The sequence below is a fragment of the Culicoides brevitarsis genome, chromosome 1, assembly GCF_036172545.1.
Source record: "Culicoides brevitarsis isolate CSIRO-B50_1 chromosome 1, AGI_CSIRO_Cbre_v1, whole genome shotgun sequence".
Lineage (NCBI taxonomy): Eukaryota > Metazoa > Arthropoda > Insecta > Diptera > Ceratopogonidae > Culicoides > Culicoides brevitarsis.
Window position 1 is genome coordinate 32,991,768 of NC_087085.1, and position 20,372 is coordinate 33,012,139.

General features: G+C 25.5%; 1 protein-coding gene across 1 annotated transcript in view; it reads right to left on the reverse strand.

The window, feature by feature from the left end:
- The window catches only part of LOC134838379 (neural cell adhesion molecule 2-like), an 85,220-nt gene that overhangs the window by 28,606 nt on the left and 36,242 nt on the right, over positions 1-20,372 (reverse strand). Inside the window, exon 3 of the mRNA XM_063853896.1 lies at positions 2,320-2,439. Coding sequence (XP_063709966.1) covers positions 2,320-2,439 — 120 coding nt within the window. The remainder of the gene's footprint in view (positions 1-2,319; positions 2,440-20,372) is intronic.

The following is a 20,372-nucleotide window of genomic DNA, read 5'->3' on the forward strand; positions in this document are numbered from 1 at the left end:
ACGTCCCTAATGAAAATGGAAAATATTGAATTTTTGCATAAAAAAGAAGGAGGAATGACAAACTTTTTTTTATTTAATGCGCACTAAAAAAATTGTTAAACAATTTTCAAATTTATTTTGACAGAATTTATTGTATTATTGCACATTATATGGCTTTAAAATTGTTTTATTTGACTGAATATTGATAAATTTGCATGAGCGCATTTTGATTTGTTTCTAAATTTTCAAACTCTCAACTTAAAATTCTCATTAAAAAAAATTGAAAAAGTTTAAAAAGTAGAAAATTAATTTTTTATGATTATAAATTTAAAAAAAATGGAAATGATAGTAAATTTGAAAACATAATTTTAATTAAAAATATTTTTTTTTTTAAACAATAATTTTAAATAAAAATTATAATATTTTAAATTAAAAAAAAAAATTTATTTAAAAAAATTTAAAATATAAAAAAAAAATAATTTATCAAATTATTTTAATTTTTAAACTTAATTATTTATTATAAAATTTTAACAATATTTAATTATTTTTATTTTTTTTTTCTAAATTTATAAATTCCAGTTTTTAAATTTATAAAAATATTTATTGAAAAAATCTCGGAAAATTATAAAAATTTCAAATTAAAGCAAGTGTTGATATTTTAGTTTCACATGTAAAAATAATTTTTAAAATGAAAAGAAAAGTTTCAAATTGAAATTGATTTTTTTTGAAAAATTAAAAAAAAAAATCTATTCGGATTCAACAGACAGACAATAAAAAATATTATACAATTTAAAAAAAAAATGCAAATAGAAAAAAAATCAAACTATAAATTTCACTCTAAATTCCACGATGGAGAAACTTTTTTAGCAGTAAAATTATATCACGACACGCCATGAAATGAAAATTAGTTTAAAATTTATTTTTTATTTCATTTTCTCTCCTCTTTTTATTCAAATTTCCATCGATCACTCATGGGTTTTATTACTGCGTTTTATTATTGCATTTCACAGAATTTTGCCTCGAACCATTCACTGCACTTTTGGCAGTTCGTTTCACTAATTGGATTCGGATTCCAAATAAATAATAAATGAAAAGTAAAACTGTTTGCGCGTCGCATTTTATTGACTGGATTTCATTGAATTTTTGTGAAAAAATAATAAAAAAAAAGTCGAATGTGTGGATAAACGCAGATAAAAATATTACAAAAGACGAGAAAAATATGAGATTTCTATTCTCTTGGAAAAAAAAAATTATTCACATGTAAATGAATGGAAACGAATGTGCCGAGAAATAGACGGAGGAGGGAATAACACGTGTCTTTTAACAATCATAATAGCTTCACAGACGATGAAATCGGAATCTTCGGAATAAAGAGGAATCACACTTTTGCACATTTTCCATTTTTTTCTATTTTTCATAGATGAGTTTTCTTCTTTTGCTCGCATCATTATAAATTGTCATTGTTTGTTTGTTATCAATTTGATGCAAGAATCTGAATGTTCAAGAATTATGTTCAGTTCGGTAGAAAATAGGATTTAACACTTGAATGTGTTGTTATGAGTTTTATTGTGTGAGAACTCTAAGAGGTTTTTGATCGAAAATTTCTTTCTTCTCGAAGGTTGAAAGTGATTGCGATGGAAATTCTTTCAAAAAGTTTCGGATTTATTATTTTTTCTACCAAAAATTTGATGAAAATTTCACTTTAGGCTTTCAATTTTTTTAAAATGTATTTTTTTCCCTTAAATCTCAACATTTTAATTTTTTATCAAAAAAATAATTGCAAGAAGGAACTTTTTTCTATTAATCAAATTAATTTTTTTCATGGTTAAATTTTAAAAAAATAATTTAATTAAATAAATTTTTAATTTAAAACATTAATTTAAACAAAATAAAATTAAATTTTTTTTTAATAAATTTAAATTTATTTATTTATTTAGGTATATAAAAATTTTAATTTTGAAATTTATGAAAATTTTTATTTATAAAAAAATTCTTACAAATCTTTGAAAATTTTATTTTTTTTTAATTTAAAAATCTATAATCTCAGTTTCAACCTGTCTTTTTTTGCTTTAAAAAATTTCTTTTCAACTCATTTTTTCTCCCATTTTATCTTGACATTTCAAGCTTTTTTTTTCCTCTCAACTCAATAAATAATTGCAATTTTCCTTCTTTTTCTCTATTTGTTCTCCTCTATTCAAATAAAAAGATAGAAAATTTCAGTCTCCGTTAGTTACAGACAACAAACAACAAATAAAACAGTCTCCTTCACTTGCACAAAAAAAGAAACGACGACAAAAAAAAATAAAGAGAGATCTAAACAAAATTTATGTGTTCACTCACCTGGCTGCGTTACCTCACACGGCAAGATAATTGTGTCTCCCACAGCAAATTTAAATGCTGCAGATTGCGATATAAATCTGGGCTCTTCTTTATGTTGCAACACTTGAGTCACTGCATGGCCTGTAAGGAAACGAAGAAAAAAAATTCTCATGAGAAAATAAATAAAGATCTACGGGACTCATTTCATTATGGAACTGTACAAACAACACAATGAAAGCTCGGTAAACACGACAAAGAGACAAAAATAAAATTAAATGTTAAATAATTAAATATGTTTACAAAAGACGAGGATTTCTTTTTTTTCGCAAGTACCGAGCGAGTTACAACAGAAACGACGCACGACGAGAAAAGGAAGATAAGAAAATTTATCATGATACTCATTTAAGTTTAAACAACAGCCCGGTAAGCTTACGTTCTGCGAAAATAAATTTCCATCATCTGTCTTTCGTTGCACTCTAAGCGCATGCTATGCACGGAAAAGGCACTTGAACGCTGATTTGCAACATTTTATCCGATTTTTTCTTGTTTATTCATTCAACAACTCCCTCCGTTTCAAGCCTTTCATCGCTACCGCTCGTACTTTCGACATTATTTTTGCTCATTTCCTGATGAAAATCTACGTACTTTTATTTTTTTTTTGCCGCATTTCAAATTTACTTCGGGAAAAAATCTAATTCTGTGTTCGTTTGTCCGTGTGTCGTTGGTTTTTGCCATTTTGCTAATTCAAATTTTTATTGAAGTATGAATGAACAAGTTGGCAAATTAATTAAAATTTTTCTAATTTCCTATTTTTAGAGCTTTTTTGGAAATTTTTAACGAATTTTTGTACAGAAAAATATCAATTTATATTTTTTAACGGTAAAATTTAAAAAAAATCGAATTAAAGCTGTCATATTTGACATTTAAAAATTTGACAGCTTTAATTCGAATTTTTTAAATTTTTCCGTTAAAAAATAAAAATTTATATTTTTCTGTACGAAAATTCGTTAAAAACTTCCAAAAAGCGCTAAAAATAGGAAATTAGAAAAATTTCAAAATCATTATTTATTTAGAGAATTCTTATAAGAAAAATGAAAATTCATTAAAAGTCAAAAAATAAAATATTTAAACGCGATTAAGCCATTCGTTATAATAACGAAAACTTTAAATTTTCATTTTCTTTTCATTTTTTAAACCAAAGCACATTGTTTTTTTTTTTACAGCTCGGCAAAAAAGTATCAAGTTAAGCAGCAAAGTCTCTGAATTAGCCGACGACGACAACCAACCGACGAAGATGAATGTGCCAGACCTAAATTTTCAGCGGCAATTTCTTATAGCAGCAACTCATCCTCATAAATTTTAAAATGCATATTAACACAACTTTTCCTCTTCTTTAACAACAAAATAAGAAACTCATTTAACTTAATAGTTTCTCTCTGCTACTTTTATGTTTGTGTGAAAATTCTTCTTTCCTGAAACAATGAATTTTTTTTTCTTGTGTATGCCGCTCCTTTTGTTCTCTAACTTTGCTCTATTTATTCTTTGGAGTAAAAAGTAGCATTAACAGCAACTTTTGGGTATAGCAGCGTGACATACATCATTCAAGAGATTATTCTTCGGAGGATGAGAATAAGGAAAAATAAACTTTTTTGTTGAATTTCGTTGACGAATGAGGCGTGCTTTATAAAAGGCAGCGTTTTGTGGTTCATTTTTAACGAAAGTAAAAAAAAAATTGAATTCCAGAAAATTGCTCGCGAAAAATAATCCGAAGCATTTCATTTGATTAAAAAGTAGGAAAAGTTTCTTTTTTTAAATATCGCGTCAGAGTTTAACCGCGTTAAATATGATAAAGTTTTTCTGTTTGCTTGCTTACCTTCGACTGTAACTTTTCATTCAGGCAGTAAGAAGAAGAGGAGCTGATGCGATAAATAAAAAAAAGTAGATCGAAAAAAGTAGAAGACGAAGAAAAGTGTTAGTTGGTGTGATGTTTGAAAAGCGTTTCTAAACTTTTTCCATTTCAATTTTTTTTTCTGTACTTTCAGTCAACTTTTTGAAGTGCTTCCTTTGTCTTTTAGTGCAAAATGACTCTAAAGCGATACACTTTACTATTTAATCAAAAGTTTTTCTTCAATTAACTCTTATTTACCTTCAATTTATGTTCAAAAAAAATTTCAAAAATTCAAAAAAAAAAAAAAATTTTTTTTGTTCATTCAATTTTTTCATGCAGAATTTCCTTTCTTTGTGTGATTTTCATATCACCCTCAAAAGTACCTCTTATCCTTAATTCACCGAAAAAAGGTAAAATTCCTTCATTAGTGCTCCCAAAAAAATGTATGTGAACCTTATTTAAACTGAAGAGACACTCAAAACCACAAAAAAAGGGTTTCTATTAATAGAATTACCTCGACAGCAAAATTAAATGGTTTCCTATTTCTTACTTTTTTTTGCTTCGTTTCCGGAAAAATGTGCAACTCACACCGAACGATGAATTTTTTCTCGTTCTCTCAATCTCCTTTAATTATCTCTTCCATTTATTAAATATCACCTCAATTAAAATGTCGTTACTCATCAATGCAGGAAAATTTTTATTTGCTCAGATCATGAAGCAAAAATTGAAAAGAAAAATATTGAAAGAGAGAAAATTTAATTAAATTTGCATTCAGACCGCAAATGCAGCAGGAAAAGGCATGAAGCTACCAATTATTACAATGAAATAAAAAAAAAATTTTTTTTTTCATATGAAAAAGGTAATCGGATAAATTAGTATGTAGTTATTATTTTTTTGTTGATTGATTAGGACTTATTAATTAAAGTCTTTTGAAATTAAATTTTTTTAAGCGAAATTATTTCCACGTGACAAATCAAAAAAAAAATCCAAAAATCCGCATAACAAAAATGACACGAGGATTTTTTTGTTTCTTTTAATTAAGACAAAAACGCAAAAAGGACAGAAATTATGCAAATTTGTCGCTTTCTTTATTTTTTCGTTACCTTTACTTACCGCTTGACTTTTTATCAAAAATGTCCCAAAATTGCCTTATTCACACCTCTTAAAAAACGGTTTCTTTGTGGTAATTCTCTCTCTTTTTTACCTTTTTTTTTCAAATATCATACCACTCATCAAAACACAAGAATTAAAAACGTTAATTTGCATTTTTTGTCCCCTCAAGAAAAAATATTTGATTTTACCAAGACAAAATTTTTGCGGATGTTTTAATTTCCCTCCGCATTAATTTGTGTCCTTCTTTTTCTCGTGCTCCGACAACGACGCATGGAACATTTAAAAAATAATAATAAATTAATGATGGTCGTAAAAAAATTGTAACTTGCTTTAATTAAAAAATGTCCATGAAATCAGGTAAATGAACGAGAAAAAAAAATGGCATGAAATGAATAAATAATGCAGGAAACCATAATTTTCACACAATTTAGTGTGTATGTCCGAAAAAAAAGGTTTTTATCCAGGAGAAATATTCAATTGGCCATATAATTCTATTACGAAATTTTTTTCGGTGAAAATTTGCATAAAATAAACGCAAAAATGTAATTATGGTAAACGGGAGATCTCGAGAAAATATTTAAAATTTTCAACGAGAAGTACTTGAGGAGGATTTTCGCAAAAAATCAAGGATTTAATACGATTTTGACAGGAAATGAGAGATTTGAAGGTCGTTTGTCAAGTGTTAGATGGGCGACAGACATTTAATGAAATTTAATATATTTCAAGGATTTTACGAAAACTCAGACAAAATTATTCTTAAAAATGTCTATGAAAAAAATTTTATGATTTTTGAGACAAAAAAAACACTTTGAGACTTTATTAAAGCCTTAAAACTGCGGACAAAATTATTTTTTTCTATATTATATGTATATTATATGCATATAATTTGTATATTATATGTATATAATTCGTATATTATTTGTATATTATATGCATATAATATGCATATAATTTGCATATAATTTATATATAAAAATTTTTATATACTAAATATCAAAAATTATACCATAAATCGATGAAAAAATAACTCAATATGAGTGTTTTTGTTTAATTTATATAAATTGAACTTCAATTTATGCTCAAATTTTTGAAATTTAGTATATAAAAATTTTATATATAAATTATATGCAAATTATATGCATATTATATGCATATAATATACAAATAATATACAAATTATATACGAATTATATGCATATAATATACAAATTATATACATATTATATACATATAATATACATATAATATAGAAAAAATTAATTGTGTCCGCCACATTAAAGCCTTATGAGAAAAAATTGATAAAAAAATCATAAATTTAAGATTACTTCTTGTGAAAAAATTTTGTAAAAATTTAATTATTTATATAAATTCCATTTATTTAATTTAAAATAAATTTAGTTTTTACCGCATTTCGAAAAAAATGCGGTATTAAACTCGACTTGTCGTGTGTGTGTGTTCCGGTGTCCCCCTAAAATTTTAACTGTTAATGAAATGAAATGAAAAGCGAAAGTTACTATTAGTTATTAGAGTATCCTAAGGGTCTTGGGCATAAAAAAATTAAATTGAAAAAAAAAATTCTTTGACATAGTTTTGTTTTGAAAACCAAATCAAGAGCAAAACTAAATCAAAAACTGTGTCAAAGCCCATTTTTGACAAATCTTGCTCCAAATGGATAAAAATGTGTCAGAAGGCTCTAATTTATCATTTTTAATCATTTTATAACTCAAAACTGCAAAAAAATTGAAACTGAAAAAAAAAATTTTTCTTTGACATAGTTTTGTTTTGAAAACCAAATCAAGAGCAAAACTAAATCAAAAACTGTGTCAAAAACTGTGTCAAAGCCATTTTTGTCAAATCTTGCTCCAAATGGATAAAAATGTGTCAGAGGGCTCTAATTTATCATTTTTAATCATTTTATAACTCAAAACTGCCAAAAAAATTGAAACTGAAAAAATTTTTTTCTTTGACATAGTTTTGTTTTGAAAACCAAATCAAGAGCAAAACTAAATCAAAAACTGTGTCAAAAACTGTGTCAAAGCCATTTTTGTCAAATCTTGCTCCAAATGGATAAAAATTTGTCAGAGGGCTCTAATTTATCATATTTGATCATTTTATAACTTAAAACTGAAAAAAAATTCCTTTTTATGATCTCAAAATTTCTTTTAAAAAATAATCTCAAATTTATGATTTTTTCTTCATAAAGTTTTAAAAAAATCTAAATTTGTTTTTTTTTTCTCAAAAATCATTTTTTTAACAATAAAAAAATTTTATTTGTCTTTCATAACAAGTCTCACTACCATAAAACACTCTCAAAAGACTTTTTTAATTATTACGAGAGACAGAAATAATTTCACAGTTCGTTAAACAAACACAACAAGGGATGCTTTAACTTTTATTTTCTTCTGCTAAAAAAATATTTTCCCTTTTTAACAACTTTTTCTTAATTTTTAACTAGATTTCTAGGTCAATTCGTTCATTTCTCGTGTTTCGTGTATCAGGATAATTTCCCCTGATAATAACTAAAAAGTTGTCCTTTTTATCTTCGTTGTTGTTTTTATTTCTTTTTATCGTCATTTCTTGTCGGTTACAAGGAACATTCCGCACATGAAGAGGCAAAACTATTTTCAATTAAACGCATTCCTGTGAATTTCACCGTTCTTCGCAAAAGAAAAAAAGTTAAATTGCAATACAGGGACGTCAAAGAAAAAGTAATAAAAAATAGAGGAACAAAAACTTAATTTTAATTTAAAAAACACCTGTTACCAATTAACTTTCTTCCATTTCTGCTCTCAACTCGACTCGACTTGCGTAAATCAATAAATTTTGCTCTTTTTTACTAAAAATACGCAAAAGAAAGTTTCCAATATGTTCAACTTCACCAAACCCATTTTCTTATCACGGTTACCCCTTTTCAGCAAATGATTTGTAAAATTGTTTTCTATTAATTTAATCCAATTTCGTTTCATTTCAAGTGTTTTCAATAAATTTCTTCTCTCACAATCGAGACAATAAATTAGCAGAAAGTTTTCCTTCGATGTCTTAATATCTCTTTGCAACTTAATGAACCACCTGACAGGAAAACTTGAGCAAACCAAACTTTTAATCGTTCAACTAAAATTGAAAATCCATCGTTCGCTTCGATTTATGCAGAAAATCAATTTTTGTAAAATAAAAACTTTCGTTATCGCACATTCAACAGGCCCATTTCTCTATTTTTTTCATTTACGTTCGTCATGATTTTCCCATAAAAAAAAATATAATAAATAAAAATGAATAAATTTCATCGATACACTGCACAAAATTTTCATTTGTTATTATTTTTTAATGTTAAAAAAATAACGAGATTGTATTTCATTTATCCAATTAAATTCATACGGTATCGCACTTTTTGCATTGTTGTTGTTGTTGCATTATGTGCAGTGTCTCGTTATTATATTTATTTTGCAGCAACACTGTGACGTTATAAATATGTTAAAAATAATGGCGTGAAAAAAACTGGTCTAATTGAATTAATTTAAAGTGCGCGATGAACGAGTGAGTGAACATCTAGTGATACAACACGTGTGTGGAAAATTGGATACTTGTGATTGTTGTTAAGTGTGTGGATCCTTAATTAGTATAATTTTGCTTGGTAGTTGAAGAGAAGAGTATTTGAGGTTAATTTTGTGTTCATTTTGAATTTTTTTAAAAGTAAATATTGTTAATAAATTTTTTATGTTGCCATTTTTTGAGAATTTATAAACTTTAAATCTGATTTAATAAATTTAATAATTTTTAGATCTTAGTTTGAGATTTTTTTAATTTTTTTTATAACTTTGGTGAGCATATTTTGCCCAAAAAATTAATTTTTCTGTTATTAATTTTAAATTTAATTAATTTTTTAATTATTCAATAATTTTTTTTATTAAATTTATTAATTATTTAATTAAATTTAAATTAAGTATTTTTATTAAATTTTTTTCATAAAATATTTTTTCAAAAATTTTAATTTAATTAAAATTATATGATGATATTTTTTTCGACCTAAAAATTTTATTTTAAATAATTTTTCTTTATAAAAAAAACAAATTAAAAATTTCTCAAAAAATTAAATACAAAATATTTTCTTAAAAAAATAATAAAATAAAATAAAATAAATTTTCGAAATTTTTTATCAAATTTATTTATATTTTTTTATTAAATTATTAATTTTTTAATAAAAAAAAAAAAATAATTCAAATTCCATTGAAAAATTAAACAAAAAGCTATTTTCTCAAAAAAAAATTAAATGAAATAAAATAAATTGTCGACCTTTACCATTTTTTTTAAATTTATTTTTTATAAATTCTCTCGAAAAACTTTTATTTGTTTTTTTTTTACTTCTGTTATTAAGTTTGATGTAAGTCTATCATTACTGAAATTTCCCAAAAATGGTTCGACAGCATCAAAAAATGCACCACAAACCATTTATTTTATCAATCAATAAAATAAATTACAAACATTTTCCAGCATCCGCACGTTGACTCGTTACGCTAATTAAGTGAAAAGCAATTTAATTCGAATTCAGTTTAATTTTCGCCAATATTTCATCGAACGTTTTGCCAAGCAACAAAATTCGCGCATCAACAATGGAAAATCACTTATTCGGTTATCCGATATTTATTTTATAGCGAATTTCAATACTAAACATCGCAATTGCTTTAAAATTTTATTTATATAAATAATTAATTACTTCTACAGCGCTTTCTTAATTGATTTTTCGCTCTTAATTTTCTCATCCTCGTCGCCGTGTGACGCACTTTATATTGCCATTTCGCATTTTCATCTTGATCTGATTTTCCTCGCAGTGGATATTGATTGGAGAATTTAGCACAGTTGCGGTGTCTGTCTTGTTGACTTCCTTTGCGTAAATTTCAGTGCAAGCAGCAATGCAAAAAATCACAAAAAACAACAAAATTTTCAGTTGCATGATGAGCTCTTGTCTCATTCGCGTCAAAAACAAAACTGAAAATCGATTGGAATTCACAAAGTTAATTAAAATTCATCAACGAGTCCATTCGGTTTGTGTGTAAGCGCGATAGAAATTTCGATTGATGAGTTAAATTGATTGCAATTTATTTGTGGCCAGTCAATAAATTAATCGAAATGTTGTTGACTCGTATCTCTTTGACGATAATTGTCAAGCAGAATTTAATAAAATTTACAAGTGAAAGAGAAATAAAGTCACAAAAACGCTAAATTCTATCAAAATTGCTCATACAAAGTTGTTTATGACAAGTTTTGTGCGTCATGACTTGAAAATACTTCACTTCACGACAAAAAAAAACAAATTAATTTAACATTTTATGTGTGCAGAAAAATATTTACATCGTTCTCTTTTGTTTTTCTGTCTGATAAAATATTCAACATTCGTTCATTAATTTGTCTGTTTTTGAGTCAAATCGTAATTTAAATTTTCTCCTTCAGGATTTTCAGCATAAATCACTTCATAATCGTTCAATTTTCAGCAAACGAACGACAAAAAAAAACGGCTTGATCCAATTTTTATCTGTACTTGACACTGGCAAACATGCGAAGTGAAAGAATAAGGAGAAAAAACTGCTTAGCACCAGGTGCAATCGTGCCTTATTTGTAACACGCACCAACTTAGACGTATGGCTTAGAATTTGTGCACGAAAAACAGAGGAAAAAAGCGACACACGATCCGGATGACAATTTATTATTTTGCAGTAAAACTCTTTATTTTTTATTTTTTTGCTTCTTCTTCGGTATTATTATTTCTAAATGACTTTATTTTTATTTTATATTTTTATGTGTTGCCTGCATTGGACAACGACGAGGCGAAAAAAAAAATATTTCCAATGAGAAAAGAGAGAGAAAAAAAAATTAGAGAATAGATGCCATGCCATGCCATCTGAAAATGATTTACGATTAAATTTAGTTTTTTTACGTGAAGTGTGAGGATTTTACGTTTTGCGATATGGAAAATTTAAAAAAAAATAATTTTAAATAAATTTAAATTAAATTTTAATAAATTATTTTTTTTTATAAATAAATTAAAATAATTTATTTAATTAATTATTTATTTAATAATTTATTAAATTATTATTTCTTTAATTAAAAATAATATTTAAATTTTTTAAAACCCTAAAGTTAAGCTTAAAATTCAAATTTTGCTTAAAAAAATATTAAAAAATTTTATAAAAATAAAAAAATTAGCAAATTTTTGTTAAAAAAATGATTCAAAAGTGATAAAAAAAAATATTTCATATAAATTTTTGAAAGCTATTGACAATTTTAGCTCGATAAATTTAATAAAAACCAATTTGTTCGAGAAATTTTCACTTTTCACAGTTTTTAATGCGAAATCCATCGAACAAACGTGCGTTATTAGCGTCACAGCACGTCGCCAGAACAAAACAAAGCAAAAAAAAAAGTACAAAAAAAGCAGAAACAAAAGTTAACTGACATATCGCTTTGATGATTTTTTTTATATTTAAAATAATTTGAAAAAGTTTGCTACTAAATACGATGAAATTCATCGTTAACGTCAAAATACCTTCCATTCTTCGCGTTTTCTTTTCATTCTTTGTAGCTAAATATGTTCGCGAAAACAAAAACAAAGTTTCGCGTTAAATAAACTTTTATTTTTCTGTGGAAACAAATATTTGAATAAAGCAGCAAAGCAACTAAAATCTGACGAGATGAGGCAAGAAAAATATTCATTAAAAAAGGAACGAATTTTTTGAATACTTTCATTAATGTATTTTTTGTGCTGCTTCTTCAAAAACAAAAAAAAACACGACGACCGAAAAAAACGAGAGAAACTAATTACTATACATATTTTTTTTTTTATTTTTGGGAAAGGAACGCAAAAAATTTCTTTGAAAAGATTCATTTGTGATGAAAATAAAAACAAAATATGTACTTGACCTGGTTTAATGTTTAATCTCGAGGAGTGTACGATAATAATGAGGTACTCATCCCTCACAAAAATAAAAAAAACACATTCACACTACGAAAGAAGAGCCAACAAAAAGTGTTCTAAGAGAAAACTTTTCATTCTGTTTTCTTTTCATTTTTACTTTTTTTTGTCTGCCTGCCGCAATGTGTGCGTTTGCCAAATATTCACTTGAATTTATGCATGGACACAGAAACCACTATAGTGTTGCTATTGGCGTTGCAACTGAGAAGCAGCAAACCAAATTGGGTTGTTTTTCAGTCTATACGTCATTCGCTGACGTGCGCTTGCTATTTTTCGCTTGAATTGGGTAATTACATTTTTTTCGTTTTTTTTTATTTTTTTTTTAAAGAAAAATTATTTTTAAAGAAATTAGATTTGAGTTCAATGAACTTCAAATTTTTATTGATTTTTCATCTATTTTTTCACTACTTTAGACATCAATTAGCCTGAACGTCGAATCGCCATGCATTTTGTTGTTCCATCTCGCAATCTCTGCAATACTTGACCCTCAGGACAGCTTTTTGGTGAATGTATGACCCTCTTATTATATTGTCCAGCAACCGTTAAACCGAACAAAATCGCAAAAATGAATAAAATTTGTAAGAGACGCATCTTGAATAAACGAAAGCTGATGACTTACTGAAATCTTGAATTCAATTAAAACGTAAGGAAGTCATAAAAGTAATAAATTTATATTAATTGCTTTCGTTTCTATGGAATTTTCTGGAATATTTTCGACGAAACAGTGCTGATGATGTCATTTAAGGTTTTTTTAAATTAACCTTGACGATGCAGTTGAACACATTTGGTTGATCCATCATGTACTCGTTGAGCTACTTGACCTTGTGGGCAATTCTTGCGGGCTCTGAATAAGACTCCATTCAGTCTTCGTTGCTCTTGAGGCAGTCCTTGAATTAAAGTTGCCAAAAATATGACAAAAATTACAAAAATGTGAAGAAAACGCATTTTTAAATTTTGTTTAAATGATGTTTCTTGAAGAATTGTTGGAATTAAACTGAATTTATCGAGAATTTATAAAGTCAACAAAGAAAGATGGTTGTTGAAGAAATTTATTTTTATAAAAAAGACAAATAATTGGTTGATTCAAATGCCAGTTAAAATAAATTGAGCAAATATAAATTTAATTGAAGATGTAAAAAATATTTATTTTATTAGAACAACATTTTTTAATTAATGAAAATATTTTTTTTTTTCAAAAAATTATTTAAAAATAATTTAATAAAAAAAATTAATATTTTTAAATTTATTTAAATATAATTTTTTATTTAATTTTAATTAAATTTTAATTAAAATTATTTAATTATTATTAGTTTTATTTTTATTTATTTTTTTTTTTTTTTTTTGCAAAAATCTATTAATTTTAAAACAAAATATCAAACAATTTTTTTTCAACTTCATTCAAAAATCGATTAATTGACTATCAAAAAATTCTACAAATGCGTCTTCTTTGTTTCGAAATAATCCAATAAATTTGTTCAATTTGTCGAAAATTCAGAGAAAAAAAAATTCATCATCATCATCAACAAAAAAAGAAGAAAAAAAATCAAATCATAAACTTTTCCCTCAAATTTTTCTTCGTTTTATTCAATTTAAAAACACAAAGTCGAAGGGAAAACATTTTTGTTTTGGAAAATTCCCCAAAGAAATGATTTTCATAAACATAAAAGCTGATGAAAAGTTTTGTTTTACGTTTTTTTCCCTCAACGTATGATGTCGATCAGTAGTAGACGAGGTAACTTATTTATGGCAAGCCACACAACAATCACATGCAATTTTTCATCGCACGTGAAATTGAAGTAGGTAATAAAATAACTCATTGCATTACCACAAAATCCGCAAAATAAATTGCTGTCATTCACGTTGATGAGGTGAGTCAAAATTTGGCAAATTTTAAGTGAATTTGTCCAAATTAAGTCATTTTTTTTTGCGAAAATTTAATTTTTACTTCTACAAAAAAAATATTGACAAGTCATCTAAAATTTTTTTTTATTTTTTTCAGGAACTTCGACACACTCATAAATCATTTTCATACAAACGACAATGATGATGATAAAAAAAGCGACCTGGAAAAAAATATCACTGCAGAACAATTGAATATATGAAGTGAGAAAAATCCGTTTACTGCCAATTTTTGACATCCCAAGTACCGTGCCAGCTTTCTCGTCGTATGTGTCAATAATAATAACAATAATAAGTTTATGTGTTCAGGTATTTTACGACTTTTCCCATTTTTTTTGTGTGTGTGTTTATCATCCCTCCTCCCGGAGAAAAGTATTTTATGATTATTATTTGCACGGAAGATACCTCGAAAAACCAAACCCGTAATAATAATGATATTTTGAATTGAATTTTGCTCTGTACATATTTACTTTTGTCATCATGCCAGTGCAATGCCACAATATTTATTTACAAATTTTAGTGAACAAACACGAACGAGAGTCAAGGTATATATGGAGTCTCTGATGATGACAACGATCATAGTGCAGTGACATTGCACCACAAAAAAAAATTATTAAACAACACAAAAAAGCTATAATATTGGTTTATATTTAGTTTCGGAAATTTTATTGCTGCGGTTTTAGTGTTGACAAATAGCAAGCGATCGCTAAAATGTACAAACAACAGGACAAAAAAAATTGAATTGGAAAATGTTTAAAATGCAACCAAGTGTAAAACTCAACAAAAATTATTGTACAAGCGGAATTTTTTGTCGCTCGTAGTTGTTTCTGTTGACCGAACTCGACGTGGTTTTTGATATAAAACAGAAATTTTATTGTCATGTGTCACCGGAAAATGCTCTCATATGTAATAATAATAATGTTTATGTTAGGAAATTGAGAACAAAAACAAATTCAAAACAATAAATTTGTTTTGTTTTTCACTTTTTTTTATTGTATTTTTCAGTAGTTTCGCCAAACAATTGGAGTCGATTGCCGATAGTGGTGTGATTTGTCAAAATTTATTTGGAGGGTGGTTGCAGTTATAAAGCAAATGATTTATTGAATCAACAGTGGAATGGTAGGTATGGCTTGCGGTCAATTAATGTTGTTTAGGATGAGTGTTTTTGTGTTTCATAGAGAACGAAATATGCAATTTTAGTTTTTTTGAATGAAAATTAAATTTTTTTTCAGGCAAAAAATAAAAAAAAATATTTTTTTTTATATTTTATTATTTTGAAGATAAAAAATTACTTTTAAATAATTTTAAAATAATTAAAATAATTTTTTTAATTTAATTTTTTTTTTTGAAATATGCAATTTCAGTTTTTTTTGAATGAAAATTAAAAATTTTTTCAGGCAAAAAATATTTTTTTTTCTATTTTATTATTTTGAAGATAAAAAATTACTTTTAAATAATTTTAAAGAGTTTTTAAAATAATAAAAATAAATTTTTTATTCAATTTATTTTTTTTAATTAATTTAATTACTTTTTTATTTATTTTTACATATTTATCTATTTATTTATTTATTTATTTTTTTTTATTTAATTTTTAAAAATTAATTAATTAATTGAATTAAAAATCGCTCTAAAAATTTCTTTCAACAAAAAATGAAAAAATAAATTTTCAAAATAATTTTTTTAATTTGAAGTATTTTTTTTAAATAATTAATCGAAAGTTAGTTTTCTGAACAAAAAAAAAATGAGTGAAAAATCCTCTTATCAAAAACTTTCTTTTTTTCAACTTCTGATCTGCTTTCATTTTTTATTAAATTTTTTCGGAAATATTATTCACAGAACAAAAATTTAATCATCGATTTTTGATTTATTTCACTCCCAAATGAAAAAAAAACTGAAAAATTGCAATAAAAAGTGCCATCACACTGTGTCATTGTATTTTTTTTTTTGTTACATTTTTTTACTATTTTTCTCATTTCACGATTACGATTGTTGCTGCAATTTTTTGTTTGTTTGCCTTTACTCAGAAGGACGAATCCGAGAACGAGGACAGTAGCTATGAATAATGCATTTCTGTGTGGATTTTTATTAAAAACGTGACATTAATGTTGATCATCCTGTCCTGGGATTCTCATAATATTTCACATGAACACTCATAACTTTCCAGCAGCAAGTAACTATGGAGACGAATTTTCGATAAAAATTGAAAAAATAATTGTTGAAATTTTTCCCGACAATTAAAACAACGCAAACCACAAACAACAATTGATATAATTTTAGAAACCACATTTCCATTACCCTAAAGTGTTGGTGAGACTGATGTTCGTCGTGCAATGAAATAAAAACCAAACCACATACAAGGTATCCATACATTTTTCATAAAAATCTTCTTTTCCCACCTTTTTTATCTGGGCCGCAACAGAAAGACAAAGAAAAAGATATTTTGCGACACATATTAACATTCATATCCAAATGGAAGCTCATTTTTATATAAATCTGAATTTATTTTTCTCATGTGAATCATCTGCTTCCTCGTTCCGTAAGTCATTTTTGCAGCAGTCGTCGTTGAACAGATACGAGAAAAAAAAATAAAAGAGGAATGAATACGTTTGACCGAAATAATGGAAAAACATATTTCTCTATATTTTTATGTTGTGTGAGAATATTTCTCGGTATCTTTCGCATCTCGGGTACCGAACCCGATGGTGTATGATGATGACTTATGAATGAAACAATGAAGCCATAAATATGTGGTTATTTCATTCTTCTTCCATGTGAGAAATGGCAAAAAAATTTCCATCATTTTTTGTCCCGTAGAATTATTTTGTAACTCCATCAGCAAAAATACACGAGCCATGCAGAGACAAATGTTGTAGAGGAAAATTATGACTTTTTTCTATTACTTGTCTTTGATCTTATCTCCGTTGCTTCGTTGCTCGTGTGTGTGTGTGTCTGTTTGTTTGGGGATTTGATTAATATTGTGGTTTATGGAGAAATTATTATGGAATTAATTTTCGGATTATTTTCTCCGTACAAATGAGGCAGAAGAGATGATAGAAAATATGGGTAAAATAGGAAAATGAGGCGAAGGTTAACCGATGATGTGTGACTTAATCAATCTATTGAATGGAAAAAGGAAGCCAATTTGATAGTTTTGTACATGTGCGTTGGCAAAACGACCTTCAGTTATGAATATTTAAGAGGATTGAAGACTTTTGGGACGATTTTGATTTGATTTTATGCCTTAAAGCGATGGAATGGAATTAATTTTCAATATATTTTTTATTCATATATTGGTAAATACTTGATGAATGTTATTTTTAGACTAATTAAAGCAAATATTTTAATATTTCAAAAATTTAGTAAAAATCATCAATTTCTGCCTAATTTAGAAAAATTTTAGTAATTTTAATAAAACTGAAAAAAAATTATTATAATTTATTTTTTTTAATTATTAAAATCCATTATTATTAATATTAATTAAATTACTAAATTTAAATTAATTATAATTATAAATTAATTTTCAATTAATTATTAACATTTGTAGTATTTGAAATTTTTAATTTTTTTTAAATAAAATTGAAAAATAAATGATTTAAAAAAAATTTTATTAAATAAAATTAAAATTAAATTTTTTTATAAAAATTAAATATAAATTTAATAAATTAATTTAATTTAATATAATAAAAAATATAAAATATAATTAATTTAATAAAAAATAAATTAAATAAAAAATATTTAATAAAAATTAAAAGATTTTAAATTATTAAAAAAAATCACTTTAACATTTGCAAAAAAATTTGAAAGGTTTTTTTTTAAATTTATTTTTTTATTCATCTTTTTCAAATAAATAAATCATTTTAATTAAATTTCTGAGAAATAATTAAATTTATGAATTTCATGTAATTTTGTTTATTGAAGATAATTTATTTAAATTTAAAAAAAATAAATATTAAACAGATTTTAATAAATTCACAAATTTTTTAAATATTTAATTAATGCTCAACTGCATTAATTAAAAAACAAATAAATTTTTACCTGAAAAATCCGAAATAAATTTCTTAAAATATGTTTTTTAAATAATTGTTTATTTCTGAATTTTCACAATAATTTCTCAAAAAATTTATTTCCCAAATTTGTTTCCCATTGGTCTAATTTTCATCATAATCCCGTTATGTCTGACCCAACATAATTCCTAATATGTATTATTGTTTATGTAACTCTCATTTCTTTTATTTATGAACTTGCTTCCCTCCTATCTCTTAAAAGGAAGAAAAGTTTTCTGACCAATTTTCTAACACTCTTCTGTTTGCGTTATAATAAGTAAATTTATCATGTTTGTTGTTATTTATTTCTATAAACTGTTAAAAAATGAGACCATAATCCAAACATTAAAACTAATAAATGTGGCCAATCAAGGGTCAACTAGAAGAATATTAAAAGCAAATTCTACTATTTATTGTCCCATTATTCTCAATAATGTATGGCGGAGACTCGAGAGAGGAACGAACGAACCAACTCGGAATTTATTGTCTTGTGTTATTGCAAAAGTTTTTTCTTGTTGTTGGTTTTCGGAGGAAGAGCTGGGTGTCGAAAGTCGATGGAAAAAACTTGAAACTTTTGGTCTCGAAAAAGGCCAAAGTAGTACATTAAACTCGGAAAAGTTCATCAATTGTCTCAAGTTGAGCGTTATTAGCATTTATCTCGTCCTTTAATAGCTTTTCTATCGAAAACGACACAATGCAAGATAAATAAAAGACTCTTACATAACATTTGCACATCCTTTGTGTCGTCGGCAAGGATCGGGTCGAGAACCTATTTATGTCGTTTCGTTATTACACATTACGGCAATTTGTATTGCGTCGCACATGGAGTGTGAATATATCCATCTACAGCTTTTTATTGCCCGAAGACGAGAAGACATTCATTCATATCTGCTTGCCATGCCCTGTTACAATGCATTCATTGACATCATCGTCGTGCATTCGTGTCGGTATATTAATATTATTATCCCTTTTCAAATGCAATGTTGGATAATAATAACGATTTCCATTATAATGTGCTTCAGAGAGAGAACCAGAGAAACGAGTAAATAAGATAATGTCATTTTCTATTGCAACCAATGTCATTCACATAATAGGCAATGAACTAGATATCACCTGCCATTGTATTGGATATGTAATTTTTTTTCAGCTCATCGGTCATGTGTTGTGTGTCTGAGTTGACGAGCCATTATAGCGAAGCAAAAATAAGCAATTTCGTTTTATTTCATAACAAAAACTTCAAAATGTCTATGACACATTGACGTGCTTCCATCATATAACAATAGATGATAATGGCAAAATAAACAAAACGCATGTACACAAAGTACCCAGACAGACAATGGGAATGTGTGAAATGTAATTAACCACGTCAGGTTTTGAGCTTTGAGTGAAACCACTTGACGGGATGATTGTTTTCAGGTGAATATGAGGTGAGAAGTTAAAGTTCAATTCTTGAGAATTTGTGTGAAAACGTGGTTTTAAAGAGTTATGAACGAATAAAATTAAATTAATTGAAGAAATACTGATAAAATTTACAAACATTAATTTTTTTTAAATTAATTTATTTTTTTTAATTATTTTTTTTATTAATTAATTTTTTTTAATTAATTTTAAATTAAATTTTAATTAAAATTAAATTAATTAAAATTTTAAAAAATTAAATTTTAATTTTAAAAAATTATTTTTTTTAATTATTAAAAATTATTTATTTTGTACCTCAAGGTTTTTTACTTATTTATTTTTTTTTCTTTTAAATTTTATATTTAATAAAAATATATTTAAAAATTATTCAAAAATTTATTATTTAATAAATCAATCAATTAATAAATTTAATATTATTTTTAATTTTATTGTGATATTTATTAAATTCATTTGATTTTTTTAATTAACTTTTTTTAATTTTTTTAAAGTTTAATTAATTATTGAAGTTAATTTAATTTATTATATTAATTAATAATTAATTATTTTATTATTTATTTTTTAATAATTTTTTTTTCAAATAATGAATTATTAAAATTAAATTAATTAATTAGAATTTATAAAAAAGCTTTTTGTTAAACAAAAATTAAAAATTAACGTTTTTTTATTATTAGACGCACTATTCTTGAGAAAAACCTTAAAAATAAATCAAATATATTTCAAATAATTTATTTTTCAGAAAAATTTGAAA